Source organism: Lytechinus pictus, unplaced genomic scaffold, assembly GCF_037042905.1.
Source record: "Lytechinus pictus isolate F3 Inbred unplaced genomic scaffold, Lp3.0 scaffold_20, whole genome shotgun sequence".
In the NCBI taxonomy this organism is placed as follows: domain Eukaryota; kingdom Metazoa; phylum Echinodermata; class Echinoidea; order Temnopleuroida; family Toxopneustidae; genus Lytechinus; species Lytechinus pictus.
This window is the reverse complement of record NW_026974141.1, coordinates 12,854,343-12,879,560: the sequence shown is the minus strand read 5'-3', so window position 1 is coordinate 12,879,560 and position 25,218 is coordinate 12,854,343. Positions and strand designations below refer to the sequence as shown.

Sequence of the window (25,218 nt, the reverse complement as noted above, 5' to 3'; positions counted from 1 at the left end):
ACCTGTTTCCTCGACTTATAACTACAACTTGTAAAACTTGTAACTCGTTCCCTCGACTTACATAACTCGTTCCCGGCTTATATCAATCCCTCGACTTAAATAATTCGTTCAATTGACTTTCATAGCTCATTACCTCAACTTATAAAAAGTCTTTCCTTCGACTTATATATCTCATTCACACGGCTTATAGCCAATGCCCTCAGATTTATATAACTCTTGCCCTCAACTAACATACCTCGTTGCCTCGACTCATATTAACTCGTTCCCTCGTCTTACATGTCTCATAACTCATTTCCTCAACTTATATAATTCCATCGACTTATATAATTTGTTCAATCGACTTACATGGTGCCTCGACTTATAATAACTCGTTCCCTCGACTTATTATAACTAAATAGTATATCACGACTTAATACCTCCACGCGGGGACAAGTTACAATTCGTGGTAACGAGTTAAGAAAAAAAACATGTTACCTTAGTGGCTCCGTATAAAATGGAGAGTGAGAAGGGATTGATATAACTTAAGAACCCCAGGGGGCACTTCCATTGACGATTGGATACCATGCGCGACCATGGGGTCTCGAAATGCACCCTAAACAAGTATTTTCCATATTCTGAAAATGCACCCCTTAACAAGAATGGCGTGTGAAACCTTACCCTTAACAAGTATTGGGAACAAAACGATACCCATGGCAAGTGTTCCCTGAATTGAACCCCTAAACAAGTATACAGCGATATTTTAATTGTTATATGTCACGGAAAAAGTCGGTTTTATACCTTTACCTACATCATTGGGTTTAGTACGGCCCCACCTCGATCCCACACCTCGCCCCCTCGCCCAAATCATCGTACTCTATACATCCTATATAAAACGTTTTAGTATATTATATTTTTGTGTTTTGCCTTACATTTTTTTTGTAACTTTTTGTTGAATTTTGGGATGAAAAAGAATAAATGCCATCAATCAATCAGTACTTTTTTTATACCCTCGCAAATTTTTACCGTAAACACGTAGCTTTCCTTGCAAAATATATACCCTTTTTCAGCATTTTAGTGTTTTTGACACCCTTATTACGTTACGTACGGCAAAGTGCCCAATCTTGAAAAAGACCCTTTTTACGCGTTTCTTTGGTCGCGCATGGTATCCACTCGTCAATGGAAGTGCCCCCCGGAAAAGAACTTAATTGGATGCAAAAGAAAATGAGGAGCTATCAGACAAAAATGACAATAATACAAAGAAATATACCAATGATCATCATTTTCATTTTTTAATTTTCTTCTCACACACACAAGTGAGAATGATACCAAGTGTTACAATAAATTACTATTCTTTATACTGATTAATTCCCTAAAAAAATAATTTTCATTTTGCAGCAAATATTACCAAGTTTTAAACAACAATCCGCATATCACCCTCATTATTTATCATGCTTATAACCTTAAAGGGTGCCATGCGATGTATTAAGCTCTACACAATAAAGTAAGATAATTTTATTATTATTACAACTTTATATAACCAATCAGGAAAATTGTGCAGATATATAACTTTGATTGATATTTATAGAAATTCCTATATTTCAGATCAATTCAGTTCAACTTTACTATCTTAGAACATTCAAACAATAACGACATTACTATTATGTAAGAAACTCCTTTATCATGCACATGCACTTAAAAAATGGTCGGGGATGATCTGAATAAAGTTTCAGTTAAAATTTTGATATCATTGAGAAAATTAGTTTTAACTAATATCCACTCTTGAAGTTACACAGTCGTGACTATAATTACTAGTACCTTTTTTAAGAAGCCCAAATTACCCATCGGGCGTGTTAAAAGTGTTCCAAAACTACCTCTTACGTCTACCAAAAAACATCGACAGTGAGTATAATTTTGTACAAACCATTTTTTTTCTAGTCAGAAATGACTTTGTTCGAGTCAAACAGGACAAGAAACTGGTCAAACATAGCGAGGATATAGTTACACACAGCTCAGCCTTTCATATAGTAATTTTTACTGAATTGATTTTTAACGTGATAAATTTGAGCCTTGATTTATTTTTATCATCAATATATGTGTTTATAAATATCCCTGTGCATTCCTTCCAGTGGGCTCCCTTTTGCATGTCTGTATATCATATTTTTGTTGCTTTAAAATTGTAATTTTGGTTCAAGTCGAAATGGAAAAGAATAAATACAATCAAACAGTCAATGAATGAAATTACGCCAACTTAAGTCATTCCTATCTGTATTGCAATTTTGTCAAAAAAGAGATTTATTTGCACGTAAATTTACATTCGGCTGCATGAAATTTATTAATAAAATATAAATAAGATAAAACTCAAAGTCGGTTTTAAAACGGCAACAAATATACCTCATTTGCTTCATTGCAATAAAATGTAAGAGTACATTATATAAATTTATATACTTTATATTATAACAATATGTATTGATTGACCTGAGACCGATCTCCACAAAATTTGTACACCCTTCATCAGAAGCACACTAATTTCATGAACAAAATAAAGTTTGATGAAATACGGACAAGACAAGGTTATGAATATTATGAAATCGCAAGACGGAGGCTTGAAATTCATTCCTCGGATCATAATGTATCAGGGTGCAGATATGAGATGAAATTTCAGATTCATTCCTCTTCTCCTGCTCCTTCGTCTGTTCCTACTCATCCTTTCCCCTCTTTTTGTCTATCTTTATATACTTCTTTTCCTCATTCTGCTTATTTCTTATTTTCCTTTATCTTTTTCTCCTTCTATAGGCTCTTCCTCATCCTACTTATTCTTCTTTTTCTCCTTCTCCCTTCCTCCTCCTCTTCTCCTTCTCTTTCACCTCCTTCCTCTCCTCCATTTTTCTCATCCTCCTTTTTCTTCTTCTCCTCCTCCTGCTATACTCCTCCTCCTTCTTCTTCTTTTTCTCCTCCTCCTCCTCGTTCTTCTTCCCCCTCTTCTTATCCTCCTCCTCTTTTTTCCTTCCTCTCCTTCTCCTTCTTTTTCCTTCCTCTTCACCTCTTTTTATTTTATTTTCTTCTTCTTCTTCTTCTCCTCCTCCTTGTTCTTATTCTTCCCCTTCTTCTCCTCCTCCTCCTCCTTCTTCTTCTTCTCCTCCTCCTATACTCCTCCTTTTCTCCCTCTTCTTCTTCTTCTTCTTTTTCCTTCCTCTTCACCTCTTTTTATTTTCTTCTTCTTCTTCTCATCCTCCTTCTTGTTCTTCTTCTTCTTTCCCTTCCCCTTCTCCTCTTCCTTCTTCTTCTTCTTCTCCTTCCCCTTCTTCTTCTACTCCTCCTTTTCTTCTCGACAGCTTAACAAGAAGGTCCCTTTTTAAGTCTTTGGCATGACTGTGGTTTGGCCGAGGAACGAACACACAAACCACCGCTCATTGCTTCGGCGACAATTGCTCCGGCCTTATTTCGTCTAAGAATAGGGTTGCAATGGGATTTGAGGGTTAAGTTGAGGATAGGGTATAGTGTTAAATCCAAGAATTACGTTTTTATTCATTTGCCTTGTTATATCTGTATATTCTACTTAATGATTTTTTGTAAATTGACCCTTTCAGCTTGTGCTGCTGGTCAATTTTTATGTGCATATATACCAATAAATAAATAAATAAATCAAATGAAGTTGGTCATTCCATTAATGTGTGGAATTTGCAGCGGAGCAATTGTCGCCGGAGCAAATGTCATGGAAACCCTCACGAGGGAGCCGCTCTACCACATGCACTCAGCAGAACGAGTATGATGGCGATTCCGATCAACGGTCATACATTTTCAAAGCTATTACATTCCTGGTCCTCTTTCCACAAAACTTGGAACTCTCTTCGTCTGTTATACAGAACACAGTAACGGGGAAGGGGGGGGGGGTTCAATCCACTGGCCTTCTTTACATTTCATAGTTATAGTAGGAACTTATATTAGCATAGCAAGGTAGATAAACGTCGTTGTGGTGCGTGATGAGACGATAGAGGGCTGTAGCTGACGACATCCCTGCTCCAACGATTGCAACGATCACAATAGTCACGTGACAAGTGTTGGTTAAACACGCGGGAATACTGTAATTGAGATGAATAAGAAAACATTTAAGAAAGTAAATGACTGTGCCATGTTGTGGTCGAATCGATACAATACCAATTTATGTGTGAAATATTTAATTCTATGACATTGTTGCAGGATAATTGTTGTTATCAAGGGTTCAAAGAGAATGCGTATAATAATATTGTTAGAGAATATACGCTCGGGAATAATGCTGTGTACATTTCAATAAATACTTTGTGAATATTACCCATAAAACAAGCTTTTCACTTTAAAAAAATCCCAACAAAACGAATTCCTTTTAACCCCATGTTCCGAAAACTTTTGTTCAATAATTATAATAACAGGTCAAAATTAACGAATAAACTATTGTCTTTTCTCTTTGAACAAAGTTCCATACATACACACACAACCAGTGTGTTTATCTTCATCATCTTGAAGCAGCATTTACTCTGGAAGAAGAAGAAGAAGAAAAGGCGTTGAGAAAGTTTTATCCTTACATACTCTCGGGTACAACGGCTGGGGGTTCGAGACTAACAAGTTTTGCGTATATGACAATGGGAAGAATGAAATTAACGACTGCTACGAGCGGACCACCAACCAGCGGTAGAAAGGTCGTAAAGTGCGGGAAAGTCGTGGCGATGACGAGTAGAAAGAGCACATACAACGAACGGAGTAAGCAGCGTTTCCACGTGAATTCTGCAAGAGAAATAGAGAGAAATGAATCGGCCTGAATAGTTATGAAGAGGGGAAAATATAGGGATCACAAGCTAACATCTACAAAAATTTCAAAATTCGTATATCACCAGATCGATTTTTTTTCACTTTTTTGTTTGTATGTCTTTTTTTTTTTTTTTTTTGGGGGGGGGGGGATAGAAGGGGCATTCACCCCCCCCCCATTTGTTACAGGTATTCATCCTACATTATTTTAATATATGTACCATTTGGGGTGTTGGGGCACGAAATAAGAATCTTCAATGAGTTTTCAGTCTTCCTTTTCAAGGCGGCACAGGGGCCGCGAACCCGCGAGGGCTGGTACCTTCAACCCCGGCACTTTTTCAGAACATGGAAACGACCACCAAAATATATTTTTGGCATGTTTAGCCCCCCCCCCCTATTCACACACACACACACACACCCTTTTCAAATCGTTCCGCGGATCCTGACACAATGTATGTCTATATATATATATATAATCGATTCAATATTGCGCCTTCAAAAGAAAGCACTTCGCATTTGTCATCACTCCCATTATCTCGCTCATACTGATCCTATATTTCATGATTTTAAAACATTGAAGATCTACGATATTCACACTTATCAAACTGCTATCTTTATGTACAAATTTTCCACCGACACTATACCAACACCCTTCCGAAATATTTTTGTCTATAATAGAGACATTCATTCATACCCAACTCGACATTCATCTGACTTTCATTTAACAAACCCAAAACTAATAATTGCTCACAAAACAATACGGCATCACGGCCCGGATGTTTGGAACAACCTACCGAATGATATCAAACAAGCTGCATCTCTTATATCATTTAAAGCTTCACTAAAGGGGTACCTTTTATCTAAATACTTATAAATCCTCACCTGCACACGCACTCACTTGCACACACTTCATCTTGCCCCTTTTTCTTCCCCCTTTCCTTTTATTATATTTAAAGCAATATAAGTGACATCACTTTTAAATAATAAAGACCCGGTATTTTTATTATGGTTTCCATGTAGCCTCTTTTCCCCTGGCTGCTATTATTTCAAGCTTTCAGCTTACGATAGCTGGCCTCTGCATTTAAATTCATTTGTTATTGTTTACATGAATATTATGACTATCTACTTAACTACTATACAATTGTCACCTTTGTAACTTGATCATTATGTATGTTTGAGTTTATATCATTGTTATAAATTTGTAATTTTGATTTATTAATAAATGCAGAAATACCTGCTTTAAAAAAATATATATATATATTAATGAATGTGAACCTACCGTAAGGAATATTGAACAAATCTTCAGCATCTTGGAAGAAAGGATTCGAGGTGATGATGATGACTGGTATCGTATAGCACATTATTAGAATTATGAAGGGTACGGTGATGAAATGTGACGTCACAATGTCCAGGATGTTTACTGCCCCGACCGCTTGAAAAGTCTCACCGTAGATGAGGAGGCACGTTACGGTGACCGGAAAATAAATAATTGCTATAACTGTATTGGACAAGAGAAGCAAAGATTATCCATGATTACTGATTCAAATTTGTATTGAGTTTGTTTTATTTATCATATTTGTCTTGGAATAGGGTAAAAAAAAACACGCTTTCAGTCGCCAGGCCTTTTTTCATATATACATATGCATATAAAAAGCAAACGAGAAAAGTTTATCTTTGAATAATACAAGCAAAGTTAAGTACCGTTAGTTCATTACATGATTCTACACACGCGTGCACCCAACCCCGCACGCACGCACACACGCGCCCAACACACCCTCTCTCTCACACACACACACCCTCACACACACACAAACGTAAGCACTATCGTTTGATAATATATGATTTTAATTAAAAGGTCAAGTGAATTATTCGTTTCATAAATATTCAGTTTGAATATACATGTGAATGAATGAATGAAACGTGTATAACCCAAAAGATACACCCTGGTATGAGTTAGTTGACACTGTATATTCAAAGTGCATGGTGCATTTTTAACACCTGAGGGTAGTACAATGTCGCAACACTGAATGGTGTTGATTATAACACCGTAGGTTTCACAGTGTATGTTGTCTTCGGTAGATATGAAACAATATTTGATGGGCAACAAAAGTAATTTGATGACGAGTAATTCCATATGTATCTCTTAGTTGTTAATTCGTTCATAAGGAAAGCTGAATGTTAAATCTCCCCCATTAATATACGGGTGTGTTTAGGGATATGTGTGTGTGTGTGTGATGAAAGCACTCAAATTTAAAGCACTCAATTTTTTGGGTTTTGGGGAGTCATTCTGTTCTTGGGTGAAAATACTATACAAGGATATAAGTAGTTGTGTTATGAATGGAGGGTATTCCACCGGTTACTTTAATGTAGAAAGGGGGGTCAGACAAGGTGACCCACTGTCGCCCTATTTGTTTTTGATTGCAATAGAATTACTGGCACATGAAATAAGAAAAGACAAAATCATGAAAGGGATAAGTTTTGGGGAGTATGAAATAAGACAGGTATTGTATGCCGATGATATGACAATTTTTTTGAAAGACATGGATTCAATAAAAAGGTTGCATTATATTTTTGAAGAATTTGAAAAAGTCAGTGGCTTAAAGGTAAATAAGGACAAGACACACTTTATGTACATGGGTAAGGAAATGGAAAAACAAATGACCCTGTATATGTATTTGGCAAATATGTTAAGGAGGTCAAAATTTTAGGAGTTATCTTTTCAGTTGATTTTAGATTAAAAGATGATCTGAACTATATAGAAATATTAAGTAAAATAAAAAAGCTTTTAGGTTGGTGGAAACAACGAGATTTGACTATTATTGGAAGAATACATTTATTGAAAACATATGCATTGACAAAGTTAAATTGTGTTTCATCCATCCTTGTTGTCCCCTCATGGGTGTATATAGAAATCGAGAAATTATCATTTGATTTTATATGGGGAGGGAAAGATCGTATTAAAAGAAAAATTATGTATCAGAATTATAATTGTGGTGGGGTTAAAATGATAAATTTTGAAATATTTGTTAGAACGCAGCGTATAATGTGGGTAAAAAGACTTTTGTATGGAGAAAGAAATGGGGTGGAAGTTATTTTTTTATTATTCCCTAAGTTCAGTTGGAGGAAGGTTAATTTTTCTATGTGATTATGAAATGAAAAAGATAAAAAGTAAGTTGAAGATTCCATCGTATTATTTGGATATGCTAGATGCTTGGCAAGAGATCGATAATTTAAGACATTTTAATGGTTCTAAAAATCCAATCAGTTTCAATAATAAGAATATTTGTATAGAAAATAAGACGATATTTGATAAAGATTTATTAGAACTAGGGTTAATTAAGGTGGAACATATCATTGACAATGGACATGTTTAACCAGTCGCATACTTTTTGAACCTTGGTATGGGAAGTGATCATTTGTTTACAATAGGTGAAATATATCATGCAATTCCAAGTGATTGGAGAAATGATTTAGGTTCGATACAATTTTGTGAGATAGACTTAATTAAGTATAATATAAACTTGCTTCTGTTGGGGTGGGAAATTAGCTTTAAGGAGGTACCATCAAGAAAAATATATGATTATTTTATTAAAGAATTGCAAAAGTCATATGATTTACAGATAAGAGATGGACAAAATAATTATAATTATACAGAGAAAGAAATTGGGGAATGTTATTTTAGACCAAGAATAACATTATTGATTGGGAGACAGAGAGAATTTTAATTTAAGCTACTGCATGGGGCAATTTACCCTAAAGTTAATTTGTTTAGATTTGGAATTGTTGAAGATAATCTCTGTTCGTACTGTAAACGGGAAACGGAAACGTATTCACATATATTTTTGTCTTGCTTAAAGGTTAAACTGATATGGGAAACTTTGATACAGCGATTTGAATTAGATGAAATAAAGGACTTGAATTGGCGGGATATATTTGTTGGTATGTCAGGCAATACAAATATAATAAAAAGTTGTAATACTATTATTTTTATGGTAAAATATATATTATTTATATTTAGAAAGGAGGGGGTATTACCAACCATTGACGATATACATAAACGTATTTTAGAATATAAGGATCAAGAAAAGAAAATAGCTATCAAAATGGGGAAATTGGGGCGGCACTTGCAAAAATGGGAAACAGTAAAATTATGACAAGGTTAAGTTTGCAAGTCTTTATTTACTTTCAATATATGTAATGCTTCTCCCGTGAGCTTGTTATATTCAAAATTGTTCGTCGAATTGTTTTGTACTTATAAATATGATTTATTTATGATGAGTGTGAGCAGATCTTCTGGACAGTGGTGTGTTGTGTGTGTGTGTTGGGGCGGGGGGGGGGGAGGGAGGGGGGAGGGGGAAGATTGGTGTTTAAGCATTTTTATAATAGCTGATTTCATTGTTTTCTTTTAAGATATATATGATTCATGATTATATTAAGTTAGTGAAAAAAAGTGAAAATGTGAAATGTAAAGTATTATATGTGATTTGAAATGTTAAATTGAAATGTTATGTAACTATTTATTCATGAAATCAGAATAAAAACAGTATTCAAAACAAAACAAAAAAGTGTTGGTATGGGTGTGTGGGTGAAAGGGATGTGAACATGGTGAAGGATGCGTGTGTGTCGGTGCGTGTATGTGGGTGTTAGGGTGTGTGTATAATGCCGTTTTATGGTGTATGGTGTCTTCGGTAGATATGAAACAACTTGATGAGCAACAAAAGTAATTTGATAGCTGATAATTACATATGTATCTCTTGTTTATTCATTCATAATGAAAACTGATGAATTCATATTGACACTTCCCATTAATGTGCGAGGGTGTGTGGGGATGTGTGTGTGATGGTAGGGGTGGGTGGGTGGAGTGTGAAGGAAGGATGTGTGTGTGTGGGAGGGTGTGAGGGTGTGTGTGTGAGGGTGTCTGGGAGAGGGCGTGTGTGGGGTGCGTGTGTGTGGGTGTATGTGCGTGGGTGAAATAATACAATGAAATGTTTTATTCTTACCGACCCGTACTTCATTTTGATTTTATTATTCAGTAACGTATAATTTCGTTCTGTGTTTTATGTTATATGTGTATTATGTTTTAGAGAATTGCTGAAAAACAGCATGAAGGCTTAGAGCAGGTTTTTTTTACCATTATTGAATTAAATGAACAAACAAAACGAAGCGTTCGTCATAATTATCTCAAAATGTCACACCTTATAATTATACTTAACACTATGTCTTGGAACACAACAACATAATTTCTAGAACCATCTTCAAGCGAAAAAACACACTTTCGGTCCCACACACAGCACCAAATCTCGGCAGAGAATAATCATTATTTCTTCAAAAAATAATTATTGAGTTGGCCTATTATCTCGTTTGTAATGTTTACCGGTTAATTTTCTTGGGTTTTCTGCGTTCTGAAATTCAATCAGGCAGAATAACCCTTACAGATATAGCTTTTTTTCAACAGATGAAATGTAGGCCTTTACTCCATAACTCATCGAGTTTTCATATGTTTATTATTTAAAAGTGCATTTAAATGTCAATGCGCTCTATAAATGTTATTTTTATTTTTTTATATCATCCGTAGCAAATTAAAAGAAACCAAAATTCTCATGCGTACCTGCGTAACCAAATAGTTTTCAGATGTTTATTATTTTAAAGTGCATTGAAATGTTAATTCAATGCGTTATATAAATATGATTTTTTTTGCTTTTATTATCTTTAGTATATTTAAAGAAACCAAAATTTTCATGCGTACCTGCGTAACCAAATAGTTTTCAGATGTTTACTATTTTAAAGTGCATTGAAATGTGAATTCAATGTTTTACATAAATATGATTTTTTTTCTTTTATTATCCTTAGTAAATTGAAAGAAACCAAAATTTCCATGCGTACCTGCGTAACAAAATAGTTGTCAGATGTTTATTATTTTAAAGTGCATTGAAATGTTAATTCAATGCGCTCTATAAATGTAATTTTTTATTTGTTCATATTATCAGTAGCAAATTTAAAGAAACCAAAATTTTCATGCGTACCTGCGTAACCAAATGGTTTTCAGATGTTTATTATTTCAAAGTGCATTGAAATGTTAAGTCAATGCGCGATATAAATGTATTTTTATATTATCCTTAGTAAATCAAAAGAAACCAGAATTTTCATGCGTACCTGCGTAACCAAGTAGTACGCTGGTCGTGAAATCTTCCGGATTACGCATATCGTGTTGCACTGTGGGATACACCGATTGTCCCGCGTACGCGAATATGATGTCGCCCATCGACGACAAAACCTCTGCGGTTTCGACTCCGCCGTGGTTGTTGAGGTTGGAGTAGTAATCGTGGTCGAGCAGGGCTCCGATGAACAGGAACCCACCGGCCGTCGTCGCAGTGATGACGGCGAAGTAACCTGCAAACCTAGGGGTGGTGTAAATATTGATATTCAACAAGATTAAATCAACAAGACATAGTTATAGAAAAGAGAAGATATCAAGTCAGTTTTACAATTCAGATAAGACCCTTTTTATTTCTTTTCGTATCATTCGTTACTCCATGTATCATCTTCATATTACAAAAGTAAGCATTGTTCTATTTACCCCCATTCGTATTCTCTGTCCTTTTCCTTTCTTCTTCGATATTTCCATCCTCTTCTTCGATATTTCCATCTTATCCTATTGTTTCCCTCCCTTTTTGTTTCCTTATCCCCCTGACCTTTTCTCTTGTTTTCTTTTTACCCCTCCGTTTTGCTCCTTTTCACCTGTACTTGCTATTAATCTCAGAGTTTATAAGATAGTCAAAATAAAACAATCATCAATCTAAATATATATTGGACGAAGTGAACCCCTGCCCACAACCATAGACGGCAGAAGCGGGGGGGGGGGGGGACCCCCCTAAATTTTTTGTTGATAACCTTTTTTGTGTGTGTTTTTTGGCTTGTCAAAATATTTTGGTGGTCCCCCCTAAAATTTTTGGCTTCCGCCAATGCCCACAACTCCCCTTACAAAGAAGCTGGCTTGGTTGGGATCAACCCGGGGGATCCACTCACCAGAAATCCTTCGGGGTTCCCATCCAGAGGAAAGGGCAGACACACACTGCTACGATGGGCAAGTACGAGCATACCGTCAGACGTACTCCGACGAGATTGAGTAATACATCGAGATTATCTGCTAGGATTAGTAATCCCGTCGTACAGATCGCGACACCGTACAGATAAAGGAGAACAGATGCTATCCGCCTGATTAAAAAAATATATAGACGAAAATAATGGGTCAGCGCGATATAAAAATATCAAATAAGGAGTCAAAACTCGACTGCTTCCAAGTAAAAAAGTAATCCATGCCCGTTCTTCTTCTACTTGTTCACCTCTCTAGCTCTTTTATTTTCTCTTCTCTTGCCTTCCTTTCCCTTCTCTTATAGCTCTTTTGTTTAGTCGAATAGTTTTATAGGCGTATCCTGACATAAGCCCCTGCTTTCTGGGGTGATACATAAGTTAGATATTGAATTTTGAATTTAGTAAATTTTTGATTTATTAACAAACTTCATTCATATGGCATGAATATTTTGTTTTAAACGATATACAATGATAACATAAACAAAAACATTCATAACTGTATGTCGTATAAATCAGTAATACATCAATACATAGATTTCCAATTATTATAAATATATACATCTATATATACAAAGAGAAATGACGAATTGAGATTTAACAAAAAGAAGGTGTAGCATAATGCAATATACATAAGTTATCTAATTATCGAATACAAATCAGGAAGTAAATAAATAACGTTAGAGATATATCTTTGGTAATGGTGGCTTTGGTGGATTTTAGATAGCTTGAATGAAATTTAAAAAGAAAAATGTACTTGATGTTAAAACTCACCCCTTTTGTATATTGTATTCATATTCATTGTTTTGAACTATTATTGATTTCGTATGCTTCACATGAAAAATAGATGAAATGTCAATTGGAAGAAAAGTAAATTTTTACTTGAATAACCACTCTGGGACCAACTGAACAAAAGTTACTATCATTGTATCTTGCTATCCAATGGTTACTTCCCTGAAATCCTCTATTCTGATTGGCTGTTGGGCATTGTTACCATGGTAGTTACCAATGGATGACAAGGTTACAATTAAAGTAACTTTTTATGCAACAGGCCCTTGTATAAATATTCAGTGTTGTGAAAGATTTCACCCCATTTCAACTTTTCACTCTCAACCATTTCTTTCTTACTTTCCGATTTCAATCTTATTCATTCCACCGTCAAACAATACTTTTGACAGTCAATTATTTCTACTTATTATTAAAAAACTATTTTTAGTATACAATTAGTACACAATACAGAAAATATGTGGTATACCTCCCATTCCATAATAGCAATTTTCTCTCTTATTTATGTTTATGGTAACTCCCGTAAGAACTCGGCAGAAGAGCTTATTGCTGGTAAACGCCACATTTCAAATTCTGCTTTCGAAAAAAAAAATTAACAAGTTAACAAGTTAATCCTCTTAAGGCTAATACCTCGGTCACACTTGCTCTACGGCGGTCGTACTGCGAGTCGAAAACAGCCGTTTAATACATTTTTATTCAAATCCCACTATTATGTAGCTGGTACAAAACATTTTAAATCGGCTGTTTTCGACTCGCCGTACGGCCGCCGTAGAGCAAATGTGACCGAGGTATTATCAATAACCATGATTGTTTTGTGTTAAACAAAATGTAATCTGATTTTTTTTTTATAGATTGAATAAAAGATAAAAGAAAATGATCTCACCTGCCCCATATTCCATAGCCCTCGTAGGCGAGGGCTGGGTAGGGATATCGATGGATTTCTGTTCTGTATTTAGAAAATCTATGTCGTAAGATAATCCAACTCTTCGATAGCAATGTCCCTGAGAAAGCCGACAGAAGCAAGGCAACAATGGCCACCATAAGACCCCATACACCTAATATGGAAAATAAAAGAAAATGTATTGATTTAACAGAGGAGTGGAAGCTGTAAGGGCTGGGGGCTCATTCCACCCCGCTCCTCCTTTTTTTCAAAGGCAAGAATGGAAAACAAAGAAAACATAATTTCTCTTGTTATTTTTTTTTATTTTAACGTATGTTATCCCCCCCCCCCCACCACCACCACTTTCAACTCATCCCCCCTACTTTCAAAATCATTTCACTGCCCCTGCTCAGTATCGTCAAAGAAAGCTTGGTGCCACTTCTACTAGTATTAGTACTACTACTATTACTACTACTACTACTACTACTACTACTACTACTACTACTACTACTACTACTACTACTACTACTACTACTACTGCTGCTGCTGCTGCTGCTGCTACTGCTGCTGCTGCTACTGCTGCTGCTACTACTACTACTACTATTACTACTACTACTACCAATCCTATTAAGGCTACTACTTCTACTATTACGACTACTTCTCCTATTACTACTACTACTACTACTACTACTACTACTACTACTACTACTCCTACTGCTGCTACTACTACTACTGCTGCTACTACTACTACTACTACAGCTGCTGCTACTACTACTACTTCTACTTCTACTACTGATACTACTACTTCTACTTCTACTACTATTACTACTATATCTATACTGCTACTACTACCTCTATTACTGCTACTACTACTACTACTTATGCGCTGCTACTACTACTACTACTACTACTACTACTACTACTACTACTACTACTACTGCTACTTCTACTACCTTTACTACCGAATGCTACCACTACTACTATTACTACTACTACTACTACTACTACTACTACTACTACTACTTCTACTATTTCTACTACTTCTACGACTAATACCACTACTTTTACTGCTATTACTATTACTAATAATACCATTACTACTACAACTATACTAATACTAATTTTACTACTACTACTACTACTACTTCTACTACTAATACTACTACTTTTACTGCTATTACTATTACTAATAATACTATTGCTACTACAACTATACTGCTACTGCTGCTACTACTGCTCCAAATTAATAATAATAATAATATTAATAATGACAATAATAATGATATCATTATTATTTTTTTGTTAGTATTATTATTATAACTATACAGAACATTAATTTTGTATAGTGCTTAATACAATGTTTCTAAGCGCTGCATACTATTACCCCGACACGGCTACCCTAATGAGCTCGAGCACTCAGGAAATTCCTTCCTACCAAGTACCCATTTACTACAAATGGGTGGGGAGTGGCAAATGTAGATAATTGCAATGGCGTACAATTTTTTGACGACCAAGAAAAAAAAGGAAAGAGAGAAGGGTCAAATAATTTCTGAATATTATGTCCAAATCAATTACAAAATTTGATTTTTTATTGAAAATGTCAATTTTTTCCTCGCTCGCTCGCAATTTTTTTTTATTTATATAATTTTTGGCTCCTTTCGCCACAGCCTTTTTGTGTGTCGGTTAGGGGTTTTGTCAAATTATTTGTACGAAAATTCAAACTTAACTAAAACGGCAGCCATTTTGGATTTTACGGTTTTCACAGCAAATTATTCGAGGCAGACCTCTTCAGTATTGCTCTTTATGTTATTCTTTAAACATGAAAATAAGCATGGTCTACGTAGTTTGTTAAAGGGATGGTCCGGGCTGAAAATATTTGTATCTTAATACATAGAGTAGAATTCACTGAGCAAAATGCTGAAAATTTCATCAAAATCGGATAACAAATAATAAAGTTATTGAAGTTTAAAGTTTAGAAATATTTTGTGAAAACAGTCGTCATGAATATTCATTAGGTGGGCAGATGATGTAACATCTCCACTTTCCGTTTTCTTATGTTATTACATAAAATCGTATTTTTTTCATTATTTCATACTTGTGTGAATAATATGTCTCCCTTATAATGAAATAAGTTGCAGCAATAAATATCTAATGCACTAAATCAGGTGTCAATCAAATTTTTTTTAGAACTTGGAGGAAAAAAATTGAATAAACCTCATTTCATATAATAAAATACAAACGAACAAGTGGGGATGTGACATCATCAGCCCACCTAATGAATATTCATGACGACTGTTTTCCCCAAATATTGTTAAACTTTAAAATTCAATAACTTTGTTATTTGTTATCCGATTTTGATAAAATTTTCGGCATTTTGCTCAGTGAATTCTACTCTATTTATTAAGCTATACATACTTTTATCCCGGACCATCCCTTTAAGATGGTCGAATAAAACCCCCATTTTCTGTATGAGTATGAGTTATGGGACCTCTTTCGGAGAAAGAATAGTTTGTTATTAAAAGTGTTAAGCCGTATTTCGTCTAAAAAGCGGCATCAATATTCAAGTGTTTGAATAAAAATAGGCTTCATTTGCTATGTAGTATTGCACCTATTTATAGCTGCCCAATCACTCTCATCAATACAAAGGAATGCATGGAAGCATTTTATTACCCAAATCACAAAATAATACATGTCACATAATGTGATCTAACAAAATAATGATGATCAAGATTATTCCCGTGATGCAGAATGTGGGACTCAGTATTGGTTGATAAATATATCATTTTTTAGAGTTACGCTCCTTTAGATATCTATGATTTTATTTCTACGCCATTTTACTATAAAACCGATTGTGATTCTGTATGATTTCCTATTTAAAGAGATTTATAAGATATTTAAAACAAAAAAATATCATGTGACCATAACAAAACGAAATAAAACGACTCCGAATATAAAGTCTACTTGATGAGCTTTTAGCTTGAAAAAGATCAAATTAACAATAATAGCAAGTATGAATATTCCTCAAAATTAATGAGATTACACATGTTTATCCTTTGACCAAATGTTTATGTAAAACTTGCCCAAATTTTTGTCACAGACACTATTCCTTTATTTCCTTCTACCCCTGAAATAAGTGGTTATAATTTATGACCCAGTCCCGGATTCCAGGATAATTTACCACTTAGAGGGACACTTATTATCGGTTCAAACTTTGTCAAGCAAAAAAGGGGGTCTAGAGGGCAAGACCCCCCCCCCCCCCCCACCTAGATATCGCCCGCGTCAGCTCAACTGGAGCCCGTTTCATTAAGAGATGCAACTGCCATTATGGCAACTACTATGGTAGCCTTGATTTTGATTGGCTGCTGAGCCCTGTTGCCATGGTATTTGCCGTAATGGCAATATGAAAATAGCCCCAGGTGTGACACGATCGGTAAAACGATGCGCTATTATGAGTTTACTGCAGTCAAGACCATTGACGCAAGTTCGAGTCTCGCCTTGAACGATTTTTTTAAATAAAAAAAAATGAGGTAAGACTCTGAAAAAATACACGTCCAATGTTTGTACTCTGATTCAAAGCCTCTAAAGCAGAGTTACCCCTTATCGTTAGTGGGGGGGGGGGGGTGGGAATACGCATGCCGCCCCCGATAATACCTACCAGTCCGTGAAATAGCACCAGGAAGTATCTGAATCCCTAAACCGGCAATCTTTCCACTGATGAGGGCTGTTGCACTCATGATCGAAAGACCACCATGGCTGAATTGCTGGAGAGAAACAGAAAGACAGAGTGGGAGGGGGAGAGAGGGAGAGAGGGATGGGTGGAAATGTGGAATGGATGGATAGAGGAGGGGGAGAGAGATGGGTGGGAGGGAGGGAAGAGAGGGGGGAACAGTGACGAGAGAGGGAGAGAGGGAGGGAAGAGAAGACGAGAGAGGGGATAAAGGGAATAAAAGATTAGAGAGGGAGACAGACAGGCATTGAGAGAAAGAGGATAGGAGTGATGGGGTTAATGGGTGGGGGAGAGAGGATGAGAAAGTGGTGGGAGAGACAGGGGAAGGAGATAGAGAATGGAGGGAAAGAGGGGAGAAATTGAGAGAAAAGTGATGGAGATCGGAGTTAGGGGGAGACAGAGGGGGTTGCTTTTGAAGTTGAGATAATTTATCTTAATTTGATTTGATTTGATAGCATTTATTCCATTCATCATAAAAACAAATACAAGGCACATACAAAGTTTACATAAATTACATGGGAAAATTGCAGATATTACAATGATAAAATCTGGGAAACAGTTAAATAAAGTACATGATTTATAAATGAATGAGGAGGCAACTAGAAAGGGAAAGCCTTATTAGCGCTGCCACCTTTACAAAATCTGGAAACTGAATATATATATATGATATTGTAAAATACATGATGTAATAAATACTGAATACCAGACATAAACATTAAACATAAAAGGGGGGGGAAAGAAGAAGAAGAAAAAAAAAAAAAAAAAAAAAAAAAAAAAAAACCTGATCATACATTATTTGAATATTTACTGAGAAGTTGTGTTTTATATCTCCTTTTAAAAACATTTAATGATGGACTAGATTTAACAGAAAATGGTAACTTGTTCCAGATAACGGGTCCTTTGTAAAAAATACAATTCTTTGCTAAAGAGGTGCGTATTTTGGGTATGTGGAAGTCTGCAGATCCTCGCGTATGATAAGAATGAAAATCGGCATTGTAACAAAATATTTCAGAGATATTGTTTGGAATATAGCTTTTGTAACATAAATACATAAAAATTGCAATTTCATAATCAGAGAAATCATAAACATTCAACAAATTTAACTGACTAAACAGCGGCTTGGTATGGGCAAGAAAATTGGCATGTGTGATGATTCTCACTGCTCTTTTTTGTAGCCGGTATAAACGTTGCATTGAGTATGAAGTACAAGAACTCCAGGCAATGTTACAATATCGAAAATACGGTGAAATAATGGAATTATAAATCATTTTGAGAATCTTTTTTGGAAAAAACTTTAACTTGTTTAGGATACCTATACTTTTCGAAATTTTCATGCAGATGACATCAATGTGTTCATTAAATGATAACCTACTATCAATAGTCACACCCAGAAATTTTAAAGAAGTACATCTATTAATAATGTTATCATTCATAGAAACAACTATATTATTATAATCAATTATCTTGTTAGAAAAAAATCATGTAATGAGTTTTATTAGTGTTTAAAACCAATCTATTGGACATCAGCCATGAATTTATTTTGTTGATTTCGTTATTAAAATTGAGAATCAGATTTGCGATATTATAATCACTCAAGAACACACTGGTGTCATCTGCAAATAGTATATATTGAAGAATGCGAGATGAATTACAAATGTCATTCATATAAATTAAAAACAAAAGCGGGCCAAGTATGGATCCCTGGGGTACTCCACATCCAATGACCTGTAAATCAGACTTGTGATTGTTAACTAAGACATATTGCATACGATTTGACAAATAACTTTTAAAAAGATCTAAAAGAACACCTCGTATACCATAATCATTTAATTTATATAAAAGAATTGAATGATCTAAAGTATCAAAAGCTTTGCTTAAATCAAGAAATAATCCAATAAGTATTTTCTTGTTATCTAGTGACTTACAAACTTTACAAACAAAATCAACTACATCAGAAGATGTGGAGTACCCAGGACGAAAACCGTATTGACTATTAGATAAAATATTGTACTGAACAAGGAATTTAAACAATCGATTATAAATACACTTTTCAAATATTTTGGAAAATACAGGAAACACAGAAATTGGTCGATAATTATTAGAACTTGCATGAGAACCGCCTTTAAATAAGGGTATAACATTGGCAATTTTTAAGTTATCAGGAAAAATTCCTGTCAACATCGAACAATTGAAAATATCGCTTAACGGAAAACAAATAATATGAATAACTCTTTTAACAATAGAAATATCAATATCATCAAAGCCAGTACTTGATCGATTTTCAAGATTACAAACAATATTGATTATTTCTTTTGGAGTAATGGGCATAAAAAAGGCAGATTGGTCATTTCTATCTAAATATTGCACAAAATTACATGTGAAATCAGAAGTAATATTTTGCGTTAAAGAAGGTCCAATATTGATAAAATATTTGTTGAATTCATTAGCGATTTCATTATTTTCTTTAAATGATCGATCACCTGCAATCAGTTCATCAATGAAGGTGTTTTTTGAAAAATTTCCCATGGATTATGTCGGTCAAAGCAATATGTATGACATAAAATAACTCAAACAGAATAAGTTATATTTTATACTTAGAAAACAGAAATATCTGACATTTTTCATATTAAAAGCGGAAAATGTAATCGTTTGAGTATTGTCCCCAAAATTTACACACTTTAATGGAAGAGCTATATTAAATATACCAATGAATAATTCAACAAATACAGAATTCCCAAATTTACATAACCTTGAACATATCGTGACATCAGTTAACTTGTTTACAATTTTTTTTTGGGGGGTGCAGCAACCAAATATGGTTCTAAAATGTTCGCATTAAAACAATTCAAGCAGAAAAACGTGACTTGGTTAATCCAAATTACGTGCTCTTTTGTAAATTTGTAAAGCAACCATAACCTTGTACATACCGTGACAACATTTAACTTGTTTACTATCTATTTTTTTACGGGGGGTGTAGCAACCGAATCTGGTTCTAAAATGTTCTCATTAAAACAATTCAAGCAGAAAAAATGTTTGGTTACTCCAAATTACGTGTTTTTTGTAATTTTTCAAAGCAACCACCTGGGGCCTGTTGCATAAAACTTTTTACCTGAGAAAACTTTGGTAAAAACTGAAAACTAAGGTTAGTCTGATTTCTGCCATTGACTTTAACACAGAGCAAAAACTCCGGTAAAAACAACCTGAGTCTTCTCAGGTAAAAAGTTTTATGCAATGGGCCCCTTGACAAGTTGCCAAGTTAAACCGAACCACGTCGACTCCCTTCTTTTGGTGGGCTGAAAGGCGTATCATTTATGGGCCACTAAATTATGATTTCTTTTCTCCCCAAACATTAGCGTATTCATATTGTAATGAATGGCGGAACAATAGTTCTGAAATGCTCTGAAAGTACATTCACTTCTCCATAGCAGCGTGAAATATACATTGTTCTAAACCAGTGGAGAAATAAACGAGTTTTGGAAGTTAACAGGGGCTAACAGGACCCATCAATCGAAGTGAATAAGCAATAATAATCGCCATTTAAATATTTAAACGACAAACAAATATTTTGTTAAGTTATCATAAAGGTATAGTGATTTTTCTACACATTTAAACTGTTTGGCAACATACTGTCCACTGTGTTGGGTAATGTATGTTGGTAAAAAATATTTATAATTATATATGTATTATCCAATTGAGCAAATTTATTACCCAATTATTAGTTTTTATTACCCAATTTGGGCAGGTTTATAACCAATAATTGTGTGGACAGTATATTGCCCAGGATTGGATACAAGTTGGCCATTTTTTGCCCAACTTTTTTAAGAATGTATACTCTAACACATATAATACACTGACAAAAACTACATGTAGTGGTGAACCATCCTACAAGTTTAGGAAGCTCAAAATTAGTGAGCGAGTTTAATACTATTTGTTAAAGTCATTTATTTCATAATAAAATAAAGAAGGTATAATTTACCCAATCCTTTTGGCAGAGATATTGGGACAAACTCCCTTTCACCGCATATAGACAGGTTCATATGATGCAAATATTTCAAAAGAACATACACGGCTATATAAGTACAATGATAATTTTTTTATTTGGAGTAAAATTCTATTATGTATGGATTAAAATTCTAAAGATATTCATCTTATCACAACCCAGACGTAGTCTGCATTCACAGACCATGATTGAAACTTTGATCAGCAAGTGTGTCTCCACGCAAAGACTAGCACATACAAAACTTGCTGTTTTGAGGGCCTTCAGTACACAAGGCATGAGTAGGCTGCAATTCAGACCCTTAAAGGGATGGTCCAGGCTGGAGATATTTATATCTCAATAAATAGAGTAAATTTCACAGAGCAAAATGCTGAAAATTTGATCAAAATCGGGTAACGAATAACGAAGTTATTGAGTTTTAAAGATTTGCATTATTCTGGTGAAACAGTTCTAGGCATGTCTTTATGAATATTCATTAGGTGGCCTGATGATGTCATATCCCCACTTGTTCTTTTGTATTTTATTATATGAAATTAGGTTTATTCAAAAATTTTATACGAAGAACTAAAACAATTGGATTGACAAGTGAGAAATTGCATTAGTTATTTATTGCTGCAACTTATTTTATCATAATGGAGACACATCATTTACACATGTATGAAAAAATGAAACATTTATGATTTCATGTATAACATATAAGAAAGAGGAAAGTGGAGATGTGACATCATCAGCCCACCTATGAATATTCATAACCATGTGCATATAACTGTTTTCACAAAATATTGATAAACTTTAAAATTCAATAACTTTGTAATTTGTAATCCGATTTTGATGAAATTTTCAGCATTTTGCTCTGGGAATTTTACTCTATTTATTTAGATGTAAATCTTTTCAGCCCGGACCATCCCTTTAACTCGAGTGAAGGGTTTGCACAGCAGACTAACCCAGACGTCGGCTGTTTTGGTCGGAGGAAGCCCAAGTCGGAGTAAGGGTCGGAGTAGTACCCGTCTGAACATAGTTACTCCGACTTTCCTCCGACCAAGATATTCCTGGAAACCAGTAGGAGTACTTTTAATGTAAACATGAACATGACAATTAGTATTTTACTAAACAAATATGCAAGCTGAATTGTTATTATATTGCTTTGAAAAGGGGACATAATATGAGTCTACACTGTTAAAAAACACGTGATTTTACAGGGGGAAAAAGAAGATTTTGCAGAAAGCAATAACAGAATCATTCTGTAAATTCATAAAACAGGAATTTTTCTGCAATTTAACAGAACAGGTCTGTTTAAAAGGGGAAAAGGGTGTTTTATTTATGGAAATTTGTAAGATTTCATACACCAAATACCAATTTCCTGTAATTTTACATGATACAATGTAAGATTACGCAATCTGGTAAGATTACAGGTGTTCTCGAGGCTCTGCTGAGGAACTTCTTCTATTTTAAGGATAAATTTTCTAACAGTGTATGTCGGCACTTTCTTGCCGTTCGGCACTATTGTGCTTAATAGGTGAGAATCCTCCATTCCCCCATTTTCTAAAAGGAAAATGTTACCAGGAAAATAAGGGAATGATAATAATAAAAAAGTTATTTACTATTCGATTACACTATAATATTTATGACACACATACACACAAAGATTTTTTTTGATGAATTTATGGAGGAGGGGGGAGGGCAAGCCCCCAAACCCCTGCAACCAGAAACACTCCTGTTCTTTTCGTGAATATATTCTATTTTCCAAGACATATTTATATTACATATTCAAGCATTCTGTTTTCAATTCTTTTTTTTTTTTCAACCATTGATCAGTGTAATTTTTGAGCTAATATTCTCGGTAGTCCACATCATGAAAAAACAGTTTTTAAAATGTAATGTTTGAGTACATTGCATTGTTTAAGACAATTTGATAAGTCGTTGAAATTCATGGATTTTCTTGCTTATGAACCTATATTTAGGAGGACACTAATATGATGAAGATTAGTGAAATTTTATAAAGTTTTTATAAGACAAACAACCAGCTACTTAAAAAAACGAATTAATTATTATTTTTATGCACTTTCTTTATCGATCTTTGGGCTTTGAAACATCCATACAAAGTGCTCAATTTTTTCAATGAGTACTAGTAGTCAAATTCATACAAGCTAGTTGGTTACTTAATGTATAGGCATGTAACAAGATCAATATTGATTTCAAGTGATTTCCATGATTTACAAAACATGAATAGAGTGTCTCGTTCAGGATGTCTAAATCTCGAAATTTTCCGCTCGCGCCTGGCGCGCTCGCATTGTTTAGTTATATATTCTGTTTAAGTTACAAAAAGTGCTTAGAATTTCCATTCTTTGGGTAAAAATGTCAAAAAAATTCAGCTCGCACTTCGCGCTCGCATTAATTGATTTTTAAAATATGTAACGTCTTCATGGCTAACTGCATGCAGTCTTTAACAGGTACCTTCAGTTTTCCATCAGTTCATTTCTGCTCGCGCTTTGCGTTGGTAGTAATTATTTAGTTGCATACTAATCTTTTTCAGGATAACAAACATTGCCCAGGGTGTTCAAATTTTATGAAAAAATACAGAAGATTTCCAAAAAAAATAGCTTCGCGCTCGCATTGTATAAATATTGTAGTGTATTGTATTTATTTAATCACGGTAAAACTTACATTCAGTCATAACAGACTGCTTTTCAGCAAGTCCGTGAACATAAAAAAAACATGTAAAAGTGAGACAATAGTTGATATTATCAGTAGAAATATTACAAATATTATGAAAGAATATTGAGGAAAACTTACCGATGAGTGTGATGTGTTTTCGATATGTTCATCTTCTTTGGAATCTTGACCTCCATATGATTTCCTTTTTTCAAGAATTAGAGGGTAGTCCGATTTGTCACTTGCCATGATGATTGTCGATGGAAGCGATAATCTGTATTGATCAAAAGGCAAGGCAAGAATTTAAATAATAAAAAGCTAGGGTTTCTCATACTTCATTTTATGCAAGAATTAATTTCAATTCAACTTATTCACTTCGGTTTCCTCGACAAAACAGTCGGGAGACTGATACAAACAGAGATAACAAAGTAAATATTAAAAAAAAATCATAATTTAAAGTGAAACATGCCTCTGGAAGATGGGGAGCCAAGATTTTATTTCAAGGGGCGTTATTCACCATACGCATCCCTGGATATCAGTTTGAAAGCCCCCCCCCCCCCAAAAAAAAAAAAGGGGGAAGGATATTGCTCCCAAATAACAGATATGGGAGAAATAACACTTTTTTCATGCTTGTCATCTTTTGTCTGAACAAAACACACCTATGTAAAAATCATTCAGATGATCCTGATGTGAAATAGTGAAATTAATAATAACAGTGAATTATTGAATATATTTGCACTTACAGAGTATAAATTAAATACATTTAGATGAGATGAGAACACGTTACAAAATAGATTACGACAAAATTTATTGAAAATTTGGTATATGGTGGTCATAAAGGTATATACATTGACTGTTACCTATAGTACACAATTTATTTATTTATTCATATGTTTATTTATTGTGTTTTACTGTATTTTATACATGGTCTGTTTAGTTTTGAAAAAAAAATGCTTTACAAAGGCGCCTAAACAAACATCATTCAACATGAAAATGCAAAGTAAGGATATACATAATAAACTACTAACAACAAAACATCGAGAGTGGATAAATAGTTAACAAAATATTAGATACACGTCATGCATGAATAGCACTGTTAAAATGCTGTTGAATCAATATGAAAGGCTTATGTATAGTTTTTAAATCTAAACATGGATGTACAAGTCTGAATATTTACCGGAAGTCCATTAAATAAACGAAACTGGCTCCAACAGAATTATCAAAATGATTTTCTTTTACAGGCCTACATTAGAATAACTCAAATAAACTTTTTTTTTATTTATATGTTTCATTGGGTCAACACAGACGAAGTATAAACAAAAATAACAA

General features: G+C 34.4%; 1 protein-coding gene across 1 annotated transcript; it reads right to left on the bottom strand.

Moving 5' to 3' along the window:
* Nucleotides 1-2,144: 2,144 nt before the first annotated feature.
* LOC129282902 (uncharacterized) lies at nucleotides 2,145-24,162 on the bottom strand. Its single transcript, XM_064114801.1, has 8 exons — nucleotides 24,031-24,162; nucleotides 17,169-17,274; nucleotides 13,517-13,688; nucleotides 11,785-11,973; nucleotides 10,912-11,156; nucleotides 6,038-6,256; nucleotides 4,539-4,737; nucleotides 2,145-4,058 (listed from the first exon to the last, which is right to left on the bottom strand). Exons 1-8 carry the CDS (start codon nucleotides 24,136-24,138, stop codon nucleotides 3,890-3,892), a joined length of 1,407 nt encoding a protein of 468 aa, XP_063970871.1. The 5' UTR covers nucleotides 24,139-24,162; the 3' UTR covers nucleotides 2,145-3,889.
* Between the last annotated feature and the right edge of the window lie 1,056 nt (nucleotides 24,163-25,218).